This window comes from Narcine bancroftii, chromosome 11 (genome assembly GCF_036971445.1).
Source record: "Narcine bancroftii isolate sNarBan1 chromosome 11, sNarBan1.hap1, whole genome shotgun sequence".
NCBI classification, from domain to species: Eukaryota; Metazoa; Chordata; class Chondrichthyes; order Torpediniformes; family Narcinidae; genus Narcine; species Narcine bancroftii.
The window spans coordinates 104,751,852-104,770,965 of NC_091479.1; the positions used below are offsets into that span (position 1 = coordinate 104,751,852).

General features: G+C 44.3%; 1 protein-coding gene across 4 annotated transcripts in view; it reads right to left on the minus strand.

Moving 5' to 3' along the window:
• The window catches only part of LOC138746274 (serine/threonine-protein kinase 38-like), a 58,153-nt gene that overhangs the window by 22,474 nt on the left and 16,565 nt on the right, over positions 1-19,114 (minus strand). For 2 of the 4 annotated variants that reach the window (XM_069904443.1, XM_069904442.1), the window contains exons 2-5: positions 8,706-8,848; positions 5,433-5,484; positions 4,764-4,886; positions 771-854 (exon numbers count right to left, since the gene is read on the minus strand). In XM_069904443.1, coding sequence (XP_069760544.1) covers positions 771-854; positions 4,764-4,886; positions 5,433-5,484; positions 8,706-8,839 — 393 coding nt within the window. In that variant the 5' untranslated portion in view covers positions 8,840-8,848. Of the gene's footprint in view, positions 1-770; positions 855-4,763; positions 4,887-5,432; positions 5,485-8,705; positions 8,849-17,864; positions 17,962-19,114 lie in introns of those variants that run through there. The other 2 variants (XM_069904444.1, XM_069904445.1) reach the window with 2 other exon arrangements.

Sequence of the window (19,114 nt, forward strand, 5' to 3'; positions counted from 1 at the left end):
ATCAATTACAATCAGAATTTATTGATTCTGTAAAGAATTAGAATCAATTACAATCAGAATTTATTGTCATGACGCGTCGTGAAATTTGTTGTTTTGCGGCTGCATTTACACGGGCAAAAATTAGTTTAAAAAATAAATAAATGTGAGCAAAAAAAGATAATGCATTCAGAAAGCTGATGGTAGAAGGGAAGAAGCAGTTTTTGCACCAATGGGTTGAGAGAGATATCGGCCAAAAGCAGGCAGGTGGGACGAGAGAGGGTGGGACATTTGGTCAGCGTGGACAAGTTGGGCTGAAGGGCCTGTTTCCTTCCTGTGTGACTCTACATGTATCTCCAGTTCTAAGATGGCAAAAGTTCAAGCCCCATCTCATTACAAGAAATGGATCTTCTGCAGTTGATTCCGAATATGGACTACCCTCTGATATCCTGCGTTGCAGCATTTTGGGATTTATTTCACAGGGAAATAGATAGCAGAGGATACAGGGATAAAAGTAGTGGGGTGAACATCAGCATGGAACGTGAACCAGGACACAAAAGTGCTGGAGCAACTCAGCAGGTCATGCAGCATCTAGATAATGGCTTTGGGCCTGAGACCTTTAAACTTAAAATTTAAATGTCGTACAGGTCCTTCCGGCTCCCGAGTCCATGCCACCCAAATACCCCAATCAACCTACAACCCCTGTGCATTTTGTAGGGTGGGAGGCCATCCTTCTTGAGGAAAGCGCCAAGAACACAGAGAGAGACCAAGTTAACGTTTAGCAGCTTCCCCACCTGCTCTTTTTCCAACATGTCAGTCTTACGAAGGATCTTCATGGCATAAATGTGACCAGTGTCCTTCTTCTGCACGAGGCGCACCTGGAGAAAAGGTGTACAAAATCCAAAATCAGCACTTTTGAAGGTCGGTTTCACCCCGTTCATCTCTGCTGCGGATATCTAGTCAATGCAGTGGAATTGCGGAACATTTCAGAGTGACTCTGAACCACAGATTTCCAAGTCAGGATGGTGTGGGGGTCAGAGAGGAACCAGCAGCTGGTGGTGACCCCATGGCCTACCGCAATTGCCACCTTAGTGGCAGAGGTTTGACAGGAGCCGTGGAGCATTTCCCTGAGCATATCCTGTACATTTGTCCAAGAAACAAAAAGGCTGCAGATGTCTGGACCCACCTGTGTATGGGTCTAAACTCGATCCTGTCACCAACTGTTTTGGATCCTCCAACCTTTCCTACAGCGACATGATCGTCTTCAGTCTCATCCGTGGTCAGGGAGAGGTAAATTTGAAGAGCGACCATATTCCCCTTGAACAGCCTTAAATCTAACGGTGTGAACATTAATTTATGGCAACCCTGCCCCCATCTGATTCGGTCTCCTCTTTATCAATTCTGGACTGATTAATTTTCTCTCGCTAACTTTTCATTCCCAACCTCCCTGCCTAATGGCTTCTTCCTCTACCATTTTCACCACCTGCCACACCTTCTGTTCTATTACCCCTGGACCCTTCATCCAGCTTCTTTACATGAGTACTTTCACCTGTTCTATCTCAGACGATCAAGGGTTTCAACCTAAAATGGTGACTGACCATTTCTACCCATGGATGTTGCCTAACCCGCTGAGTTCTTCCATCTATTCTCAGTCCGCTGCATATCCATTGCTTTATATTCCAACCCAAGATGTGAAGTGACTTGTTCCTGGTGTCTTGGGCAGAGTGGAAACACAATGCTGGAGAAACTCAGCAGGTCAGACAGTGTCCTTTATATTGCAGAGGTAAAGGTACAGAACCAACAGTTCAGGCTTGAGCCCTTCATCAAGGTACTAGTGCCCAAACCTCGGGTCCCTGCCTACATTTTGCTCGTACCTTGATGAAAGGCTCAACCTGAAACGTTGGTTCTGTATCTTTACCATTACTATATAAAGGACACTGTGGACCAGCTGAGTTTCTCCAGCACCGGGATTTTACTTCACCCACAGTATCTGCAGACTTTTGTGCTTTACTTTGGCCAGCGTGGAGTTCGCTGCTTAACATCATTGAGAGTCCAAAGTGAAAGCCGCAGATGATGCTACAAATATTCAGGTGGTCTGGATGAATCTGTGCAACATTTCAGGTGGGTAGGGGACAAGCCATTTGGCCCTCAGTGCCCATGCAGACCATGATGCCACTTTTAACCTCATCTTCTTGCCTGTGCTGTAAATTGCTCCATTCCATACATGTCCACATTTGTCTAAATGTCCGTTAAACATTGCTATTCTATCTCCATCCACCACCTCCTCTAGACAGCAGGTTCCAGGCACCTACTATATTCTCTGTAAAACAATACATACCCCAAATCTCAAAGCTCAGATTGATTGTCACCGTACGTACATGACATCACATACAACCCTGAGATTCTTTTCCCTGCAGGCCAGGCAGAATTTCTACTTATCGATAGCACAAAAAACTGGACTCAAGAAAAAAAAGAGAGATGTAAACTAAGGAAGAAAGCGCAGTTTGTGCAATACAGAAAATACATATTCAGCAATAAATAAAATGAAAAGTATGAGTCCTTAAATAAGGCTCTGATTGAGTTTGTTGTTTAGAAGTCTGATGGTGGAGGGGCAGCGAGTATTAGTATACAAGAACATAAGAAATAGGAGCAGGAATCAGCCATTCAGCCCGTTGAACCTGCTCTGCCATTCAATGGGATCATGGCTGATCTGATGATCGGCTCATCTCCATCGACCTGCCTTTTCCCCATATCCTTTCATTACTCACTACGTAAAAATCCATTCAACCCTGTCTTAAATCTATTTTACTGAGGTCGCCTCCAGTGCTTCAGTGGGCAGCAAATTCCACAGATTCACCACTGTCTGGGAAAAGCAGTTCCTCCTCATCTCCATCCTAAATCTACTCCCCTGAATCTTGAAGCTGTGTCCCCTAGTTTTGGTCTCCCCCACCAATGGGAACAACTAACCTACCTCTATCTTATCTATGCCTTTCATAATTTTATATATTTCTATGAGATCCACTCTCATTCTTCAAGAACAGAGAACATTATAGTACAGGCCCATCAGCCCTCAATGTTGTGCTGACCTATATATTCCTGCCAAAAAAAATTAAGCCCTTCCTCCCTCATAACCACTGTTCCCTCCAAGCTATGTGCAGGCACACACAAGTTTTGCAACCAGCGCACAACGGAAATGGATATGGGCCCAAAAGGCTAGTTACACAAAATAATGTAGTAATTCATAACTAAACGGATTGAAAATAATCTCTTTGCTTAGAACTTTGAATACAATTATCCATGTACATTAAAACATGCTAGTACAGTTTTATCAGTCATAAGAGAAAGGCTGGGCCAACAGGATCTTGAAACCATTTGCACAAGCATTCAGTGCGCAGGTACTTTGGACACAGGAAAAAAATTTGCACAACATCACACACTGATGACTAAACATTAGAGCAGGGGTTCCCAACCTAGGGTACATGTACCCCCAGTGGAACATTTGCACTTTTCAGGGGGTACATTGGGTCTGAGAGAATAACCACTACTATACAATACATGGTGTTGTAATCTGCAGATTGCACAATGTCATTTTTTTTTAATCCTTCATTTTTAGGGGTACACGGAAACCTATAAAAATGCCCAAGGGGTACAGAGAAACAAAAAGGTTGGGAACCCCTGCATTAGAGGGGACATTACCCGTAAACCTCTATTTTTCTTGTGATACCTTTACCTCTTTCCTGATGGCAGCCGCGAAAATTTTAAATTCCTCCATTTACCCTAAATCTATGTCCTACAGTGTGATTCTTCCACCCTGGGGAAGGAATTCTGTCCACCTGATCAATAACTCTTTTAATTTTATATACTTCTCCTCAGCCTCACCCTCCCCCTCCAGGAGAAACAATCCAAATGTGGCCAATCTCTCCTTGAAGTTAACCCTCCCAATCCAGGCAAAAGAACCATGTAGTTCTGCAGTGCAATGTGTCTGATTGGGTAAAACAGGGGTGACTGTGGGAATAAGCTGCAAAATCAGGTTACCTGTTCAATGAGTAAATAGGAGTGATGATAGAGTGAGAACACAGGCAAAGAATGTTGTTGTGAAATACAGAGCTGGGCTGTAAAATGTAGGAACAAAATCAGGCCATTCAGCCCATCAAGTCTGTTCCACCATTCAAATCATGCCTGATGTAATTTTTCCTTTCCATGCCATTCTCCTGCCTTCTCTCCATAATCTTTGACCCTCTTAATAACCAAGAACCACTTTAAATCTAACCAATGACTTGGCCTCCACAGCTGTCTGTGGCAATGAATCCCACAGATTCTTCATCCTTTGACTGAAGAAATTCCCCCGCATCTCTGTTTTAAGGAGATGTCCCTTTATTCTGAGGCTGTGCCCTCTGGTCCCAGACTCTCACTACCAGAAACATCATGTCCAAGTCCACTCAATCCAGCCCTTTCAATATTTGATAGACTTCAATGAAATCTCTCCTTATCCTTCTAAACTTCCATGAGTGCGGCACCAGAGCTATCAAACAATCCTCCTATGTTAAACCTCTCATCGGGGATCATTCTCATAAACATCAGCACATCTTTCCTAAGATGCGGGGCTGAAAACTGCTCACAACTCTCCAAATGTGGTCCTGCCTACACCTTACAAAGCCTGAGCATTATATTTTGTTTTTATATTCTAGTCCTATCAAAATTAATGTTAATGAATTTGGGAGGACGGTTTGAAAAGGAGAGGGGATAAGGGAAAGGACTCCTCTACCTTCACGCAGCCTCAGACCAACCTCTCCGAAGGCACCTCTTCCGATAACTTTTAGAGATTCAAAGTCGTCCAGTCCCAGTCTGGTCCTCTTCAGGCGGAGGAATTCAGTCTCCTTTTGAGCATGTTGTGTTCTTCGCATTTGCTTCTGTGGCAGAACACACCAGGAGTTTTGTATACAAAACGATGAGGGGTAGGGATGGAGTAAACGCAAACAGGGTCTTTCCACTGAGGTTGGGCAAGGTAAAAACCAGAGGACACGGGGTAGGGTGAAAGGGGAAAAGTTTAAGGAGAACATGAGGAGGAACTTCTTCACACAGAAAATGGGAGTGTGGAACGAGCTGCCAGATGGAGTATGAAGGCTCAATTTTAACATTTAAGAAAACTTTGGACAAGTACATGGATGGGAGGGGTATGGAGGGATAAGGACTGAGTGCAGGTCAGTGGAATAATAGTTCAGCACAGAAGAGAAGGACTGAAGAGTCTGTTTCTGTGCTGTAGTGTTCCATAGATTTTAAATCGCCATTACATGCCAGGGCTTGTTTACTGACAACCCAAAGCCACAGTATTGCAGAAATGCAAAAGTTTGCTCATTTGTGCACCACTCAAAACACTTCCTTGGTCTTGCATGCAGCTTGGTAAATGTTGTAGGAAGAGACACATTACAAGGGGCAACTCAGGAAAGGAGACTTACATCCTCATCGGCCAGTCCTTCTTTCTCCATAGCCTTTTCCAGTTGCGCTTGCCTGTGGAGAAATTTAAACCACTCATTAATCATTGCACAAAAAGTCATCAACTCCAGGTGGCGGAGGGAAGGGCAAAGACTCGATGTCACATTTAGAGAGAGAGAAGCAGAGGCTCCATCTATACTTCAGAGAAGGCTGCTGATAGGTGAAGCAAGAGCAATACACATCCCCATGGGATGAATTGTTTATTGCTGCATGTACTTAATGTGGTGAAAAAACTTTGTTTTGAGTGATATCCAGGTAAGTCAACCCATACGTAGTACAACAGGCAGTGCGAGAATATCAACAAAAACGCAGAGTTGAGAAAACAGTGCAGGGGCGCCTTTTTACTAATGAGAGACTCCTTCAAGAGTCTGATAACAACTGGAAAGAAACTATCCTTGAATCTGGAGATTTGTGTTTTTAAACTTGTAAACCTTCTTTAGATCCAAATCTGCAGATCCTTCAAAGTAGCTGTGCACGTTGATAGAGTAGTTAAGCAAGCGTATGGTGTGCTGCCTTTATTAATCAAAAGATCGAGTTCAAGGTTGTAAGGCAACTCTCTTTGGGTGGCACAGTTAGTGTAGCGGTTAGCACAATGGTGTTGCAGCGCCAGCCATCGGGACTGGGGTTAGAATCCCACACCCTCTGTAAGGAGTTTGTATGTTCTCCCTGTGTCTGCATGGCTTTCCCCGGGTGCTCTGATTTCCTCCCACCATTCAAAATGTACTGGGGCTGTAAATGGATGGCACAGGCTTGTAAGCCAAAAGGGCCTGTTACCGTGCTGTGTGTCCACTTGTGGATTATGGCGTTGGGTTCTGGCTGCCTCATTATTGGAAGGATGTGGAATGATAAGGAGATTTACCAGGATGTGGCCTGAATTGGAGAACACATCTCATGAAGCAAGGTTGTCAGAGCTCAGGGTTTTTCCTTTGGAGCAATGGAGGATAAAAGGTGAGGTGTACACGATTATGAGGGGCTTAGATAAGGTGGACAATAGCAAATACCAGAGGGCATCTGTTTAAGGTGAGTGGAGGGAAGTTTAGGGGAAACATCAGAGCCAGATTTTTTTTAAAATACAGAGTAGCGAGTGCCTGGAATGCATTGCCGGGGTGGTGGTGGAGCCTGGCACAAGGACAATTAAAAGATAGGCGAATGGATGCAAGAAAAAGGAGTGGGTGGCTTATAGGGTGTGAGGGAGGGAAGGGATAGATTATTATGGACTAGGTTTATATAGGTCAGCACAACATAGTGGGTTGAAGGATCTATACTGTGCTGTAATGTTCTATGCTCTGAGGCAGGGATGACCCAGGGTGGGATGGATCTTACTTCCCTGAGGCAATGGGGTATAGGTGGAGTCCATGGATGGGAGGGGGTGCATGATGGTCTGAGTTGTGTTCACAACCCTCAGTGGTTTCTTGGGGTCATGGGTGGAGCAGCTCCCACTCCACACAGTGATATACCCTGACTGGATGCATTTATAAAAACTGACGAGGGACATTGGGGACATGGTGAATTTCCTCCAAAGTGAACATTACACCAAGGCAGCTGATACCCAGCTCCCTTATCACCAAGTAACACTGCTCCCACTATTGCCTGTGCAACAACGTAGTTGTCATAATGTTTTTAGGTGATTTGAAGACGACGGCAAGAATAAATCTTCCTGTCCTGTGGTGACAACAGTTGCACACATGCCCAAAGACTGCTAGAGACACTATGGTTGGGTTTTGACACATTCAACCACCCGACATTTCTCCCCAACGTCTTGACTCTCAAATCCCACAGGGCAAGAGCACTGAAGCTGCCACTGAACAGTCTATCATTCTAAGACTGCAGACGCAGAAAACAGGACGTGCTGGCAACATCTGTTAGGAGAGAAGAAATGAGTAAAACACAAAAGTCTGAAGTAAAAACAATGCTGGAGAAACTCAGCAGGTCAAACAGTGTCCTTTATATAGCAAAGATAAAAATATTTTGCCCTCCATAATGTTTGGGACAAAAACACTTTTTTTCCTTTATTTGCCCTGTGCTCCACAGTTTTAAATTCAAAATCAAGCAATTCATAAATCCAGAGATTGAATTCAAGATTACTCGTTTGTAGAAATTTCAGCAGGGGTTAACCTCGGGAAGTGGCTCCACTTAGCCCAGTGTTTCAGAACATGAACAGACAAAATATTGGGCCACACATCGTGGATGCAAGAAACACCAGCACTTCACAGAGTATTTATGGTAGGTTTCTCCGTAGGGGTGGAAAATGGAATTGCTGGGCATAAGAGAGACAGGGGTGAGAGTAGTGGTTTGTTCTACCAGGAGCTCCCATTAATACAATGGGATGAATGGCCTCCTTCAGTGCTGTGACAAGTCTTTGACCTGCTGATTATTCAGAGAAGTAAATCAATTGATGTGCCTGTAACACTGTTCGGAGGAGTGGGGGGGGGGGGTGCAATTAATCCAGCCCTTCCCAGGAAAACAACACCCCTCAAATTTTTAGTTTTAATATAGAGATACAGCAGTGTAGCAGCCCCTTCCAGCCCACGCTACCCAAATACAACCATGTGACTGATTAACCTACTAACCTCGTATGTCTTTGGAACATGGAAGGAAACGCTCACAGTCATGGGAAGAACTTACAGACTCCTTACAGAGAGTGGTGGATTCGAACTCGAATTACTGGCACTATAATAACGTTGCACTCAGCACACTGCCCTAAAGTATCTCCTGGGAAACACTTTCAACATAGAAAATCTACACCTTCGGCTCACAAAGTTGCGCTGAACTTCCCTACCTTAGAAATTACTAACCTTTCCCATAGCCCTCGATTTTTCTAAGCTCTGTGTACCAATCCAAAAGTCTCTTAAAAGATCCTATTGCACCTGCCTCCACCACCGTTGCCGGTGACCCATTTCATGCACCCACCTCGCTCTGCATAAAAAAATCTTGCATCTCCTCTGTTCCTACTCCCCAGCACCTTAAACCTGTGTCCTTTTGTGGCCAACATTTCAGCCTCAAGAAAAAACCCTCTATCCACATGATCAACGCCTCTCATCAGGTCTCCTTTCATCCTCCATCGCTCCAGGGAGAAAAGGCCGAGTTTGCTTCAGAATTTCTCATTTGGGGGTGTTCAAGGCACAGGTCAGGAGAGTGGTTTTCAATCAGGGTGTGGAAGCAGGCAGCAGAGCAGCTGGGGTCACTTTGAAAGAGGGCTGACTGCCCTTGGAACAGCGGCATCAGATAGACGTTACCTCATTTCCCTCTCCTCATGCTGCGTGATCAGGTTACTGTAGAAATTTTCCAGTGTTAATTTGGCCACGGTTACCCTCTCCCTTGTGTGATTACTCATCGGAGAGGATGTTGTGCTGCCTCCAAGCATCGCCATGGCAACCTGCTGAAGAAGGAATGATAAACACCTTGTAAGCACTTTTGGTTTCTTGGCCATTCTATGTAGGACTGATTCACTCCATCGAGGACATCTACATGAGGCGGTCTTAAGAATGCATCTTCTATCTTCAAAGATCCCCAGCTCCCCTCTTCACTTTGGTACCATTGGGGTAAAAGGTACAGGAGCCTGAAGACAAGCACTCAGCGGCACAAGGACAGCTTCTTCCCCTCCGCCATCAGATTCCTGAATAATCAATGAACCAAAGACACTGCCTCACTATGCACTATTTTTATTTATTGTTGTAATTGTTATATGAATGTTTGCTCTGTGAAGCTGCCACAAAACAATGAATTTTATGACTTGTTCATGACAATAAATTCTGATTCTGAAATAAAGCTGGCCTAAAATGTCCTTGCTGATTCACACCATAAGAAGGCAAATTGTTTACACCACAGGCACCATGTTTCATTGGGGGGTTGCCCAGTGTCAGAACTTCACACTCGTGAGTCAACTCTGCATTCAAAACCAACACTCATCAGGTCAGTGCTGCAATGCCAGAGTAAGCTTCCTTTATACTAATGCGTACACAGCTCAGGAAGCCGGAGTTATCTCAGTGTGAGATGAGGGCTGCTCTGCTGAGATCAGAACAAGCCGCAGAAGTTGGCGATTGCAGCTCAGAGCATCCCGCAAACTTCCCTCCCCTCCACCAACACCTCCCAGTGCTTTGGAGGGGCAGCCAACACACTGAAGGACCCATCCCACCCTGGACACACCCCCCTTCTCCCAACTCCCATTGTGGAAAAGGTTCAAGATCATGAGATCATGCACCCACAGGTTCAAAGTGTCTTCCCTGCTGCCATCAGGTTCCTGAATGAACAAATATTCCATCCCTCTTTCCCTTATTGGTCTTTATCCTTCTTATCCATATGTCTGTCTCCCTTCCTCCAGCTCCCCACCCCTTTGCACCTTTCCATTTGAGAAACTATCAATCACAGCCCTTTCCCAATCACTTTTCTTCTACCCTTCTACCAGCTGAAGGAACCACACAGGTGGTGGGTGCCTTGAGCTGAGGAACCCATGGAGGCTGCAAGACACTGCAGTCAAGGGACTTGCACCAGGCGGTGGACTGCTGAAGACTGGCTCAAGGGGCACCAGGTATCGGAACCGGGAGGTGAGAGGGTGCAAAAGGCACTGAAGGGTTCATGAGATGCCAGTGGTTTGGATCTTGAGCTCAGGCTACTGATGGCTTGGACTCTGTGAGGCTGAGGGAGCGCTGGAGGTAAATCTACAGACACTTGCTGACTCTGGGGGAGCTTTGCTTCTCTTTCTCTGTCTGTAAGGGGTGCTGAGCAATGTCTAATGATGGTGCATCTTTGTTTAGCTTAAAGGAAATTTTGAGTAATATAGTATTTTTTCTTTTATTATAGGACAATAAAACCATCTTGAATCTTACTCTGCCGTCTGCCTGATTTTCAACACTCCTTCAGCCTGAAACGTCAACTGCCTTTTACTCCCATGGATGTTGTGTGATGTCTTTTGTGATATGGTAAATAAATGAATCAGCTCAATGAAAGGTCATCAATCTGAAATATCCACTTGGTTTATTGTGCTTTCAGAAGCAGCAGTTTAGATATTCCCATGAAGGCCACGTGAACTCAGCCACAATGTGATGGGGTTCAGGTTTCCATAACTTCACAGTTTGGAGTCACAGTGCAGAACAGGCCTTTTGGCCCAACTTGTCTATGCTAGTGCCATTTACCTGCATTTTCCCATATCCTTCCAAACCCTTCCTGTCTCAATATCTGTCCAAATGTCTTTTGAACATTATAATTGTCCCCACTTCCAGAGCTTCCCTGGCAACTCATTCCAGACATGGACCACCCTCTGAGTGAGAAGGATGCTCCTAAGGCCCCTCTTGAATCTCTCCTTACCTTGTACCTGTGCCCTCCAGTTCTAGAACCATCTATCCAAGGAATGTCCAAGAATTTACTTTATCCATGCACCTTATAACTCTATAAACCTCTCCAAAAGATGGTGAAGACCCTTCTTGTGCCTCCCTAATCTCTCCTCCCACCTCCCACAACTAACCTCACCACTGTTTCCCCCTCTACATACCTTTACACTCCACCCGTTCCCCTTCTAACCATCAGAGGTCCCTGGCCTGGAATCTTAGAACACGAATCTAAATCACGAGAACATGAAAAAACAAAATGGAAATAAAAAAAAATGCCCTTGGTCCAGGAAATCTGTTACTCTCACCCAGAGAGATCTATAGGTGACTCCAGTCCACACCAAAGAGATGCTCAGCCAATTCCTCTAAACTAATCCCAATTTAAAATTCCTGGAAATCTGACCATAAATGTTTTGCCCTTGTGTTCTCCTTGCTGACGTTAAGTTTCTAACTCACCAGAGTGAAAAACATTCTTGCAACTTACGCTGAGGTTAGAGTATCAAAGTCAGGCATCTGAGAGTCGCAGAGAAAATTAAAAAACAGGAAACAGATGCCCTCTGATTACAGTGAGCAGGTGATGAAAGATGGATATTGGTGCAATATCGCGAGGAGGCAGACTTCCTCAATATATCAATGAAAAATGTTTATATTTTAAAAATGCCTCTTGCATGCCCAATAGCCTGAGGAGCTTCAGAGCCAAGGATTCCACATGTGGTCATGAATGAAATCAGTACTCACTGCAGGAAGATGTGCAAGACTGCTGGAGTCTGGGGCCAAAAACACAGTGTGGGGGGCAGGGAGGGGGGGGGGGGTGGTCAGGCAGCATCTGTGGAGGTAAAGAGGTGGTCACTGTTTCAGGTGGCCTCTTTCAACTGGCCACCTCCCCTTCTACATGCCTGGTCCTGATGAATGATCCTCACCCAAAACCTTGACCATCCCTCTGCCATGTCTCACAGCGTTCCTCCAGCATTCCCATGTTTAAATTACAGTCTGCAGAACTTTCATGTTTCATCCCTCTGCCAGGGGCAGTGGTGGAAGCAGATACAACAGTGGCATATGAAGGCCATCTCGAGAGACTTGTGAGGTTGTGGGGAATAAGTTTCTGTGCAAGCAGCAGAGTTGTGGGTTAGTTCTGGGCATTGTATCTAGCACAGTCATCGTGGGCTGAAGGGCCTGTTCCTGTGCTGGATTTGTTCTATGTTCTCGAGCAGCCATTCACAATGGGAGCCATATGACCACCCGCAGGGGCCCATGAACTGAAATCATAAAATATTTTTGTGTGTTTTATGTAGTCAATAGGAGAGAAGTATGGAAGATACCAACTAAACTTGACTGCTTCACTTGGAAGAGGGCCCATAAACTGTGAAAAAAATCACAAGGGAGCCATCACCAAAAAAAGGTTGAAAATGGCTGGTCCAAAACAACAATCCTTTCCTCATTCAATCCAACAGTGGAGATTGTGACCATAGACAACTACAGGGCCAACAAAAGATCTGTCTGAGTTATTCATGGATCACTCTTTCGCATTAACCACAACTGTGAACATTTATCTATCCATTTACATGCCTTGTGGCATGTTGGGGTAATTTAATAAAGATAGATTACCAATATTTCTGGCATTGGTTATGTACCTTTATCTTTGCTTCCTAAAGTACATTGTTTGATGGCTGAGTTTCTCCAGCATTTCTACATTGAACAGACCTGGCAGTGAGAAGCCACATGGAGTATACGTGGCTTCTAGCTGCCAGATCACTGTGTGACCTGCTGAGTTTCTCCAACGTCGTGTTTTTACTTCAACCACTGTGTCTGCAGACTTTTGATAATTTAATTTATGTTCTTGTTATTGCTGTATCTTCCCACCAAGGGAAGGAACGTTGCCATAAAGAGCAGACTGATCCTCTCACTGAGCAACTGTGTGCTCAAATGAGCCAGGAAACCAAGGACCCATGCACTCCCTCAGCTGGACACAGGCAGTGTTAGCCTCTCACATCGACGTGTGCTGGAACTTGTGGGGTATAAATTGGCTGCAGAGTTTCCCAAGATATCATGGTGACTCCACATCAGGAAGAGCAGTGCAGGCTGTGGAAAGCTATGATGAGCCAGTTTCAGTTCCTCCTGCATCTTCTCCTCCCTCCCCGGGACAAGCCCACCGCTACCCCACCTCATACAGACAGGCAGATTTCCATCCTCTGCACAGAAGCATCCTGCTGTGGTACAAAATTAGGCTCAGTAGGTGGGGGTCTGAGAAATAACAGCATCAGAAATTAAAACTTGGCTGAGGATTCAAAATTACTTCATTTTCAGCCAGTATTCTCCAAAATACTTATCTCCAGGAAATTCCACCCAGCTCAAACACAATCAAACCTAGTCACCGCAGACTCACCCCACACTTGGAACAGTGTCAGTGTTTCCAGGCCTTTCTGTAACACTAAATTGAACCAGATCACTACTTTAAAGAGTGTAAACCCCCACAGGACAATCAGCCCCTTCTAACCTTGAGTGTAAAGAGGTGCAGTCAAACAGATATTAAACCAATAGCAAGTACCATCCACATCCTTAATGCATTCCAGTAAAAAACTGTTCCTCCAACTCATTAAAGATTCCTTCCCCATGTGGTCACATCCCTCTCTAGACTCTCCCCTCAGTATATGTACCACCCACACCTTATTTCCCTCAGACTCTCAAGAACTGCTTTCCTGAGCATTCTCAGCTGGAATTGTTTCACTATTGGCATTTGTGGCTTCAGCTCCATCATCTGGAATTCTCTCCCCAAACTCATTCACTCCTCTTTCATTATAACACAACAGGACCTTCTGCCCAACTTGTCCACACTGATCCAGTTGGCATTCTGGGCTGGTCCCATTTACCTTCATTTTCCCCATGCTCTCCTCAACATCCATCCATCCAAATGTGGTGTAGAAAGATGAGAGGAGACTTAAGAGGTCTACAAGATTATGAGAGACGTAGATAGGGTGGACAACCAGCGCCTTTTCCCCAGGGTAAGAGTTTTAAACACCAGAGGACAATAGACACAGCCCAGGACATCACAGGTAAAACCCTCCTCACTATCAAGAACATCTATAGGGTACACTGCCATTGGAGAGCAGCGGCAATAATCAAGGACCCCCACCACCCAGCACACGCTCTGTTCCTGCTGCTGCATCAGGAAAGAGGTCTCGGTGCCACAAGACTCACCCCACCAGGTTCAGGAACAGCTGTTCCCCCTCCACCATCAGACTCCTCAACAACAAACTCAATCAGGAATAAAACACGAAACTCTGCAGACACCATGGTTGAAGTAAAAACACAATGCTGGAGAAACTCAGCAAGTCAAACTGTGTCCTTTATATAGCAAAGATAAAGACAGATAACCAACATTTCAACCAACCCTTTATCAGGTAATTTTATTTTAACTCAATCAGGGTCTCATTTAAGGACTCTCACTTTATTTGATTTCTTCCTCCCTGTATTGCACAGTTTATTTATATTTCTTTATTTGTTTGCATGTGTACAGTTTTTCTAAAAATTGCCCACAGGAAAAAGAATCTCAGGGTTGTATGATCTCTGATAATAAATCGGAGACCTGAAATCTGAATCTGTCGAAAGAAAGTTACAGGGAGACATCAGGGGTAAATTTATTCTTTATACACAGAGTTTTGGGTGCCCGGAATGCATTGCCAGGGGTGGTGGTGAAAGCTGGTACAATAAGGGCATTTAAAATGATGGACAACAGAGCCAGTCTCAGTGAAGACCAGCCCCAAGCAAGGATGTTTCATTCCTTTGACACGTTCATCCAATCACTCTTGCCACAATGTAGCTCCTGCCTCAAACAAACCTCCCCAAGGAGTGGAGCTAAATCTTTGGAACCATTTATTTGCCATTGACTCTATGTACAGCATATCCTTGTGGAACCAAGGTCATCTTGAATTTTGTCATGGAAATGAAGGGATATATTATACATTACACCGCAAAAGTTAAATAAATGGGACCCAACAGTATCTGATAGATGTTTTCGATGTAAAAAAGAAATGGGAACAACAATTCATGCAATCTGGACATGTGAGAGAGTAGAAAAATTTTGTGATGATCTCAATCAGATATTAAATAAAATAACAGAAAACAATATACCAAAGAATCCAGAGATCTTTCTCCTAAGTAACATAAAAAACAAAGAATTTGGAATTGATTTGGAGGATGCACAAAAAAGATTTGTTAAGATAGCCCTAGCCGTAGCAAAAAAATGTATTATGTCAACCTGGAAATTGGAAGATAATTTGAAAATACAACAATGGTATATAGAAATGAATAAATGTATTCCATTAGAAAAAATAACATATAGTTTAAGAAATAATATTGAAATATTCAAACAAGTATGGGAGCCTTACATTAAATACAATAGCGAAAACCTACCGGGGACAAACATTACCTAAGTTGATGGAAGGAGAAGGAAAGAAAAGAATGGACTCTGTAGAATTTCTGGTGTATTTTTGTTGAATGACAACATTGTCTGACTGAATTAATGCAACCTAGATTGTATACCTAAAATGGATGAGAGGGGGGGGTGGGGGGGGTGGCTTGGGAGGAGGGAGGGGGGGGGGGAGAAAAAGTCACTGTAAATGTGTGAAAAAGAAAAAGTGTATATCATGGCTAATGTGATTTATGGTGTGAAAAATAAAAAATTTTTAAAAAAAAGAAATGAAGGGATATGGGGAAAAGGCATATAAATGAGGATGAGCCTATCTTCAGATCAGTCATGATCACATTGAATGGTGGCACAGGCTCAACAGGCCAGATGGCCACTTCTATATTTGGAGGCCAATCTCTAGATGAGGGTGGATCTGTGCCCCCAACACTCACACGGCAAAGGCCCCATCCTATACAATTGGTAATTGAAGATCAAGCAGAAACCCCCCCCCCCCCCCAGAAAATGAACACAATTCCCATTTTAAGGGACCCCCCCCTCTCTCAGTGAAGCAATGACAACTTTAGCCATCATCTCCAGAGCACCTTACACACTTTGATCAATTAAGGCAAAGAAGATTTGAAGATCTGCACTCAGACCTGGTGCAAGACTCATGATCTACTAGATAGCAGCAATCCCTGTATTATGTGGTTTTGAGCCTTGGAGCTCCTACATCAGGACATGTAGCACCACAGAGCTCCAAATCTTCAGGTGGGATAGATAAACCAATGTCTTCTGGGACCACCCTGCAAGCCCTCAAGTTCACTAATGGTGAACTTGGTGGGGACAGGCTCACCAGCCAGTTAGATTTCTCTTCCAAGCTCCAAGACTCCTCGAAGAAGCATTGTATTCACACTGGCTCCTGGGAATATCTGGTCCATGAACACGCAAGTTAAAAGAAAAGGATATTCAAATGGCCTCCGACACTCCAGAGAAAACAATCTAAAGTGTATCCAACTTCTTCTTATAGCTAATACTCTGTGTAAGGCAACATCCTGGTGATCTTCTTTTGCACCCTCTCCTCGTTCTCCCCGTAATATAGTGACCGGAATGGCAGTCTACACTTCAAAAGTTGCCAAACCAAAGTTTTAAACAGCTACAAAGTGGCTTCCTGACTTTAAAACTCAGCACCTATTCATACTCCAGTTATCAGATCCTGGCCCACTCACTTAAACTATCATATTCCTCACCAGATTGTTTTCCTTCCTCCCTTTGTCCCATCAGAAAATTTAGCAATCTTTTTCTTCATTCAAACTGCTACATGCCAGGACCCAGCACCAATCCTCCAGGCACACTGTTGGTCAGCCCTTGCCAACCACACACTCAGACAGCCAAGCTCCTGCTCCAAATGCTTTTACCTTCCACAACACAAAGGTGGCCAATATCATAAAGGACCTTTCACCCTGGCCATAATCTCTTCTCACTGTTACCTTCTGCCAGAAGTCTGGCACCCCAGGTTCAAGAACAGTTTCCCCTCCCTCCCCCCCAACAGCTATCGGGCTCTTGAATCCTGGCACCACCAAAAGATCAGTCAGAGTGACATCATTTTGTTTAAATTTACTGCAACTGTGAATATTGATCATTCATTTTACTCCTTTTCTGTCTGGTGGTATAGGGTGGTAATTTAACATACACTTTTATGTAGTTGGATCACCTTACGTGCCAATGTGCTGCAGCAAGAAAGGATTTTGGGACAGCTGTATTGTCATGTCTGTAAGTACAATGTAAACTCTTATCTCAACCTTTGATGTCTTTTGGAAATCTAAATGTTGTGTATCTGAGGCATTACTTCAAAGAAACCCAATAAATTGGCCAAATATGATTTCCTTTTCACTAAACCATGTTTACTTATGCCTGATAACCCTGAAACGTTTCTAAGTGCCCTGTTATAAGTAAAGCATGTTCCTTTTGATTGATGTTTAGGTAATCAGCCAGCAGTTTCTGGTTTTCTGTCTCTCTCAATAAAGGAGTCAAATTTGCTATTTTTCAATTGATCTTCCCAAAATCCTTTAATGCCCAAGATCAGTCAACTTAATCTTGAGTACAACACAGTGACTGTTGTCTTGAATAGAGAATTCCAAAGATTCCCTGCTGTCTTTATGAGGGAATATATTCTCTTTTCTGGTGGGAATGACCGGCCACGTAATTGGAAGCTGTGGTCCCTGGTTTCAGTCAGGGGAGACATCATCCCTCAGTTTCTAGGCACTCTTCTATTGTCCATTGCAGACATCTATGTGAGGCACTGCCTCAAGAAGGCCGCCAACATCATGCAGGACCCCTACCACCCTGGCCATGCTCTCTCCTCACTGCTCCCATTGGATGTCTGGACCTTCAGGTTCAAGAACATATTCCCCCTCCCCCTACCCCGGACACCCTCACCATAACACTCCGACACCACCATTGCTTGGTCTGTGAAAATGGATCATAATTTGAGACAGAACTGTTAGTGTAGCGATTAGTACAACCCTGTTCCAGCGCCAGTCATCAGGATCAGCCATCCCAGGAATCCAAACTTTTTAAAATGCAGATGCTTGAAATCTGAGATAGACACAGAAAATAGCAGAAAACATCAACAGGGTTGAGGGGGAGTCTCTGAGCTGGTGTGTTACCTGTTTTTCTTTCTCCACGGATGCTGCCTGACCTGCTGAGTGTTTCCAGTGTTCCTTGTTTCTGCCAGTTGATACAGAGAACCTTCTCAAGTTTCAAGATTCTTCTGTTGTCAGGCAATAAAACAAGCATATTACTCAAAATTTCCTTTAGCCTGTGAGCCAGACAAAGACTTGCCATTGGCAGAAATTACCCAGCACCTCTCACAGTCAGAGAAAGAGAAGCAAAAGAGAGGCCCTTCAGAGTCACTGAGTGTCTGTGGATTCACCTCCAGTGCTCCCACAGCCACACAGACCAGTCTAAACCATTGGCAACCCAAGCTCCAGATCCAAACCTCCAACGCAATCAGGAAGCCTTCAGCGCCCTCGACTCCCTTTGGCATCCCAGTTCCAATGCCTGGTACCCCTCTAGCCAGTCACCAGCAGTTCACAGCTGAAGGACTGGACATCCAGAGACATAGGCTTAGCTTTTGGTTTATCAACATACAAGAATAAAACTGAAGCAGATCACTCCTTTGAGTACATCAAGGGTTAATTCAAGGGAAACAGGATTATGGTCTCTTATTCTGTTTTTTTCCAAGTTTTACATTTGTCATGCAAATTAACTTTCAAGATCAGAAACCTGAAGTATAACTGAACCAGTGCAGTTTGTCTGGTTTGAATTTGACATGCATTCATGTGGTCAGCGGGTTGTAGAATATCTACTGCACAAAATGGGAACAAAGTTTGTAATTTACAACTGCACCTGGAAAACTTGTTCGCCAAACTTAATTTGCAACCTCCACGTATGCAGAGGAAGGGTTGGTACAGAAAAAACTCCAGGGGGGTGGGGGGAAGGGGAGGGGAAGGGAAGGCAGGAGGGGAGGTGGGAGGGTGGGGAGAGGAGGGAAGGTGGGCCGGTGAACTGTCTGTAAACTACTTGCTCCAGGTCAGAAGGGTCCCCTTTCTCTAGCTATCCCTATCACATTACTCTATATACATTTGCTCTAATTCTCAACCTATAAAGCAGTTAGCGCAATGCTGTTACAGTGTCAGTGACTGGGATTTGAATCCTGCACCATCTGCAAGGAGCATGTACTGCGTGGGTCCCCTTGTCTGCATGGGTTTCCTTCCACCCTTAAAAACATACTGCAGGTGTGGGTTAATTGGGTGTAACTGGGTGGCACAGGCTCGTGGCTGAATGTCTGCATTTTAAAAAATTTAAATTTAAAATTTAAATTTCAGAGAGGAGTTGGAACCTGGTTGTGAAGACA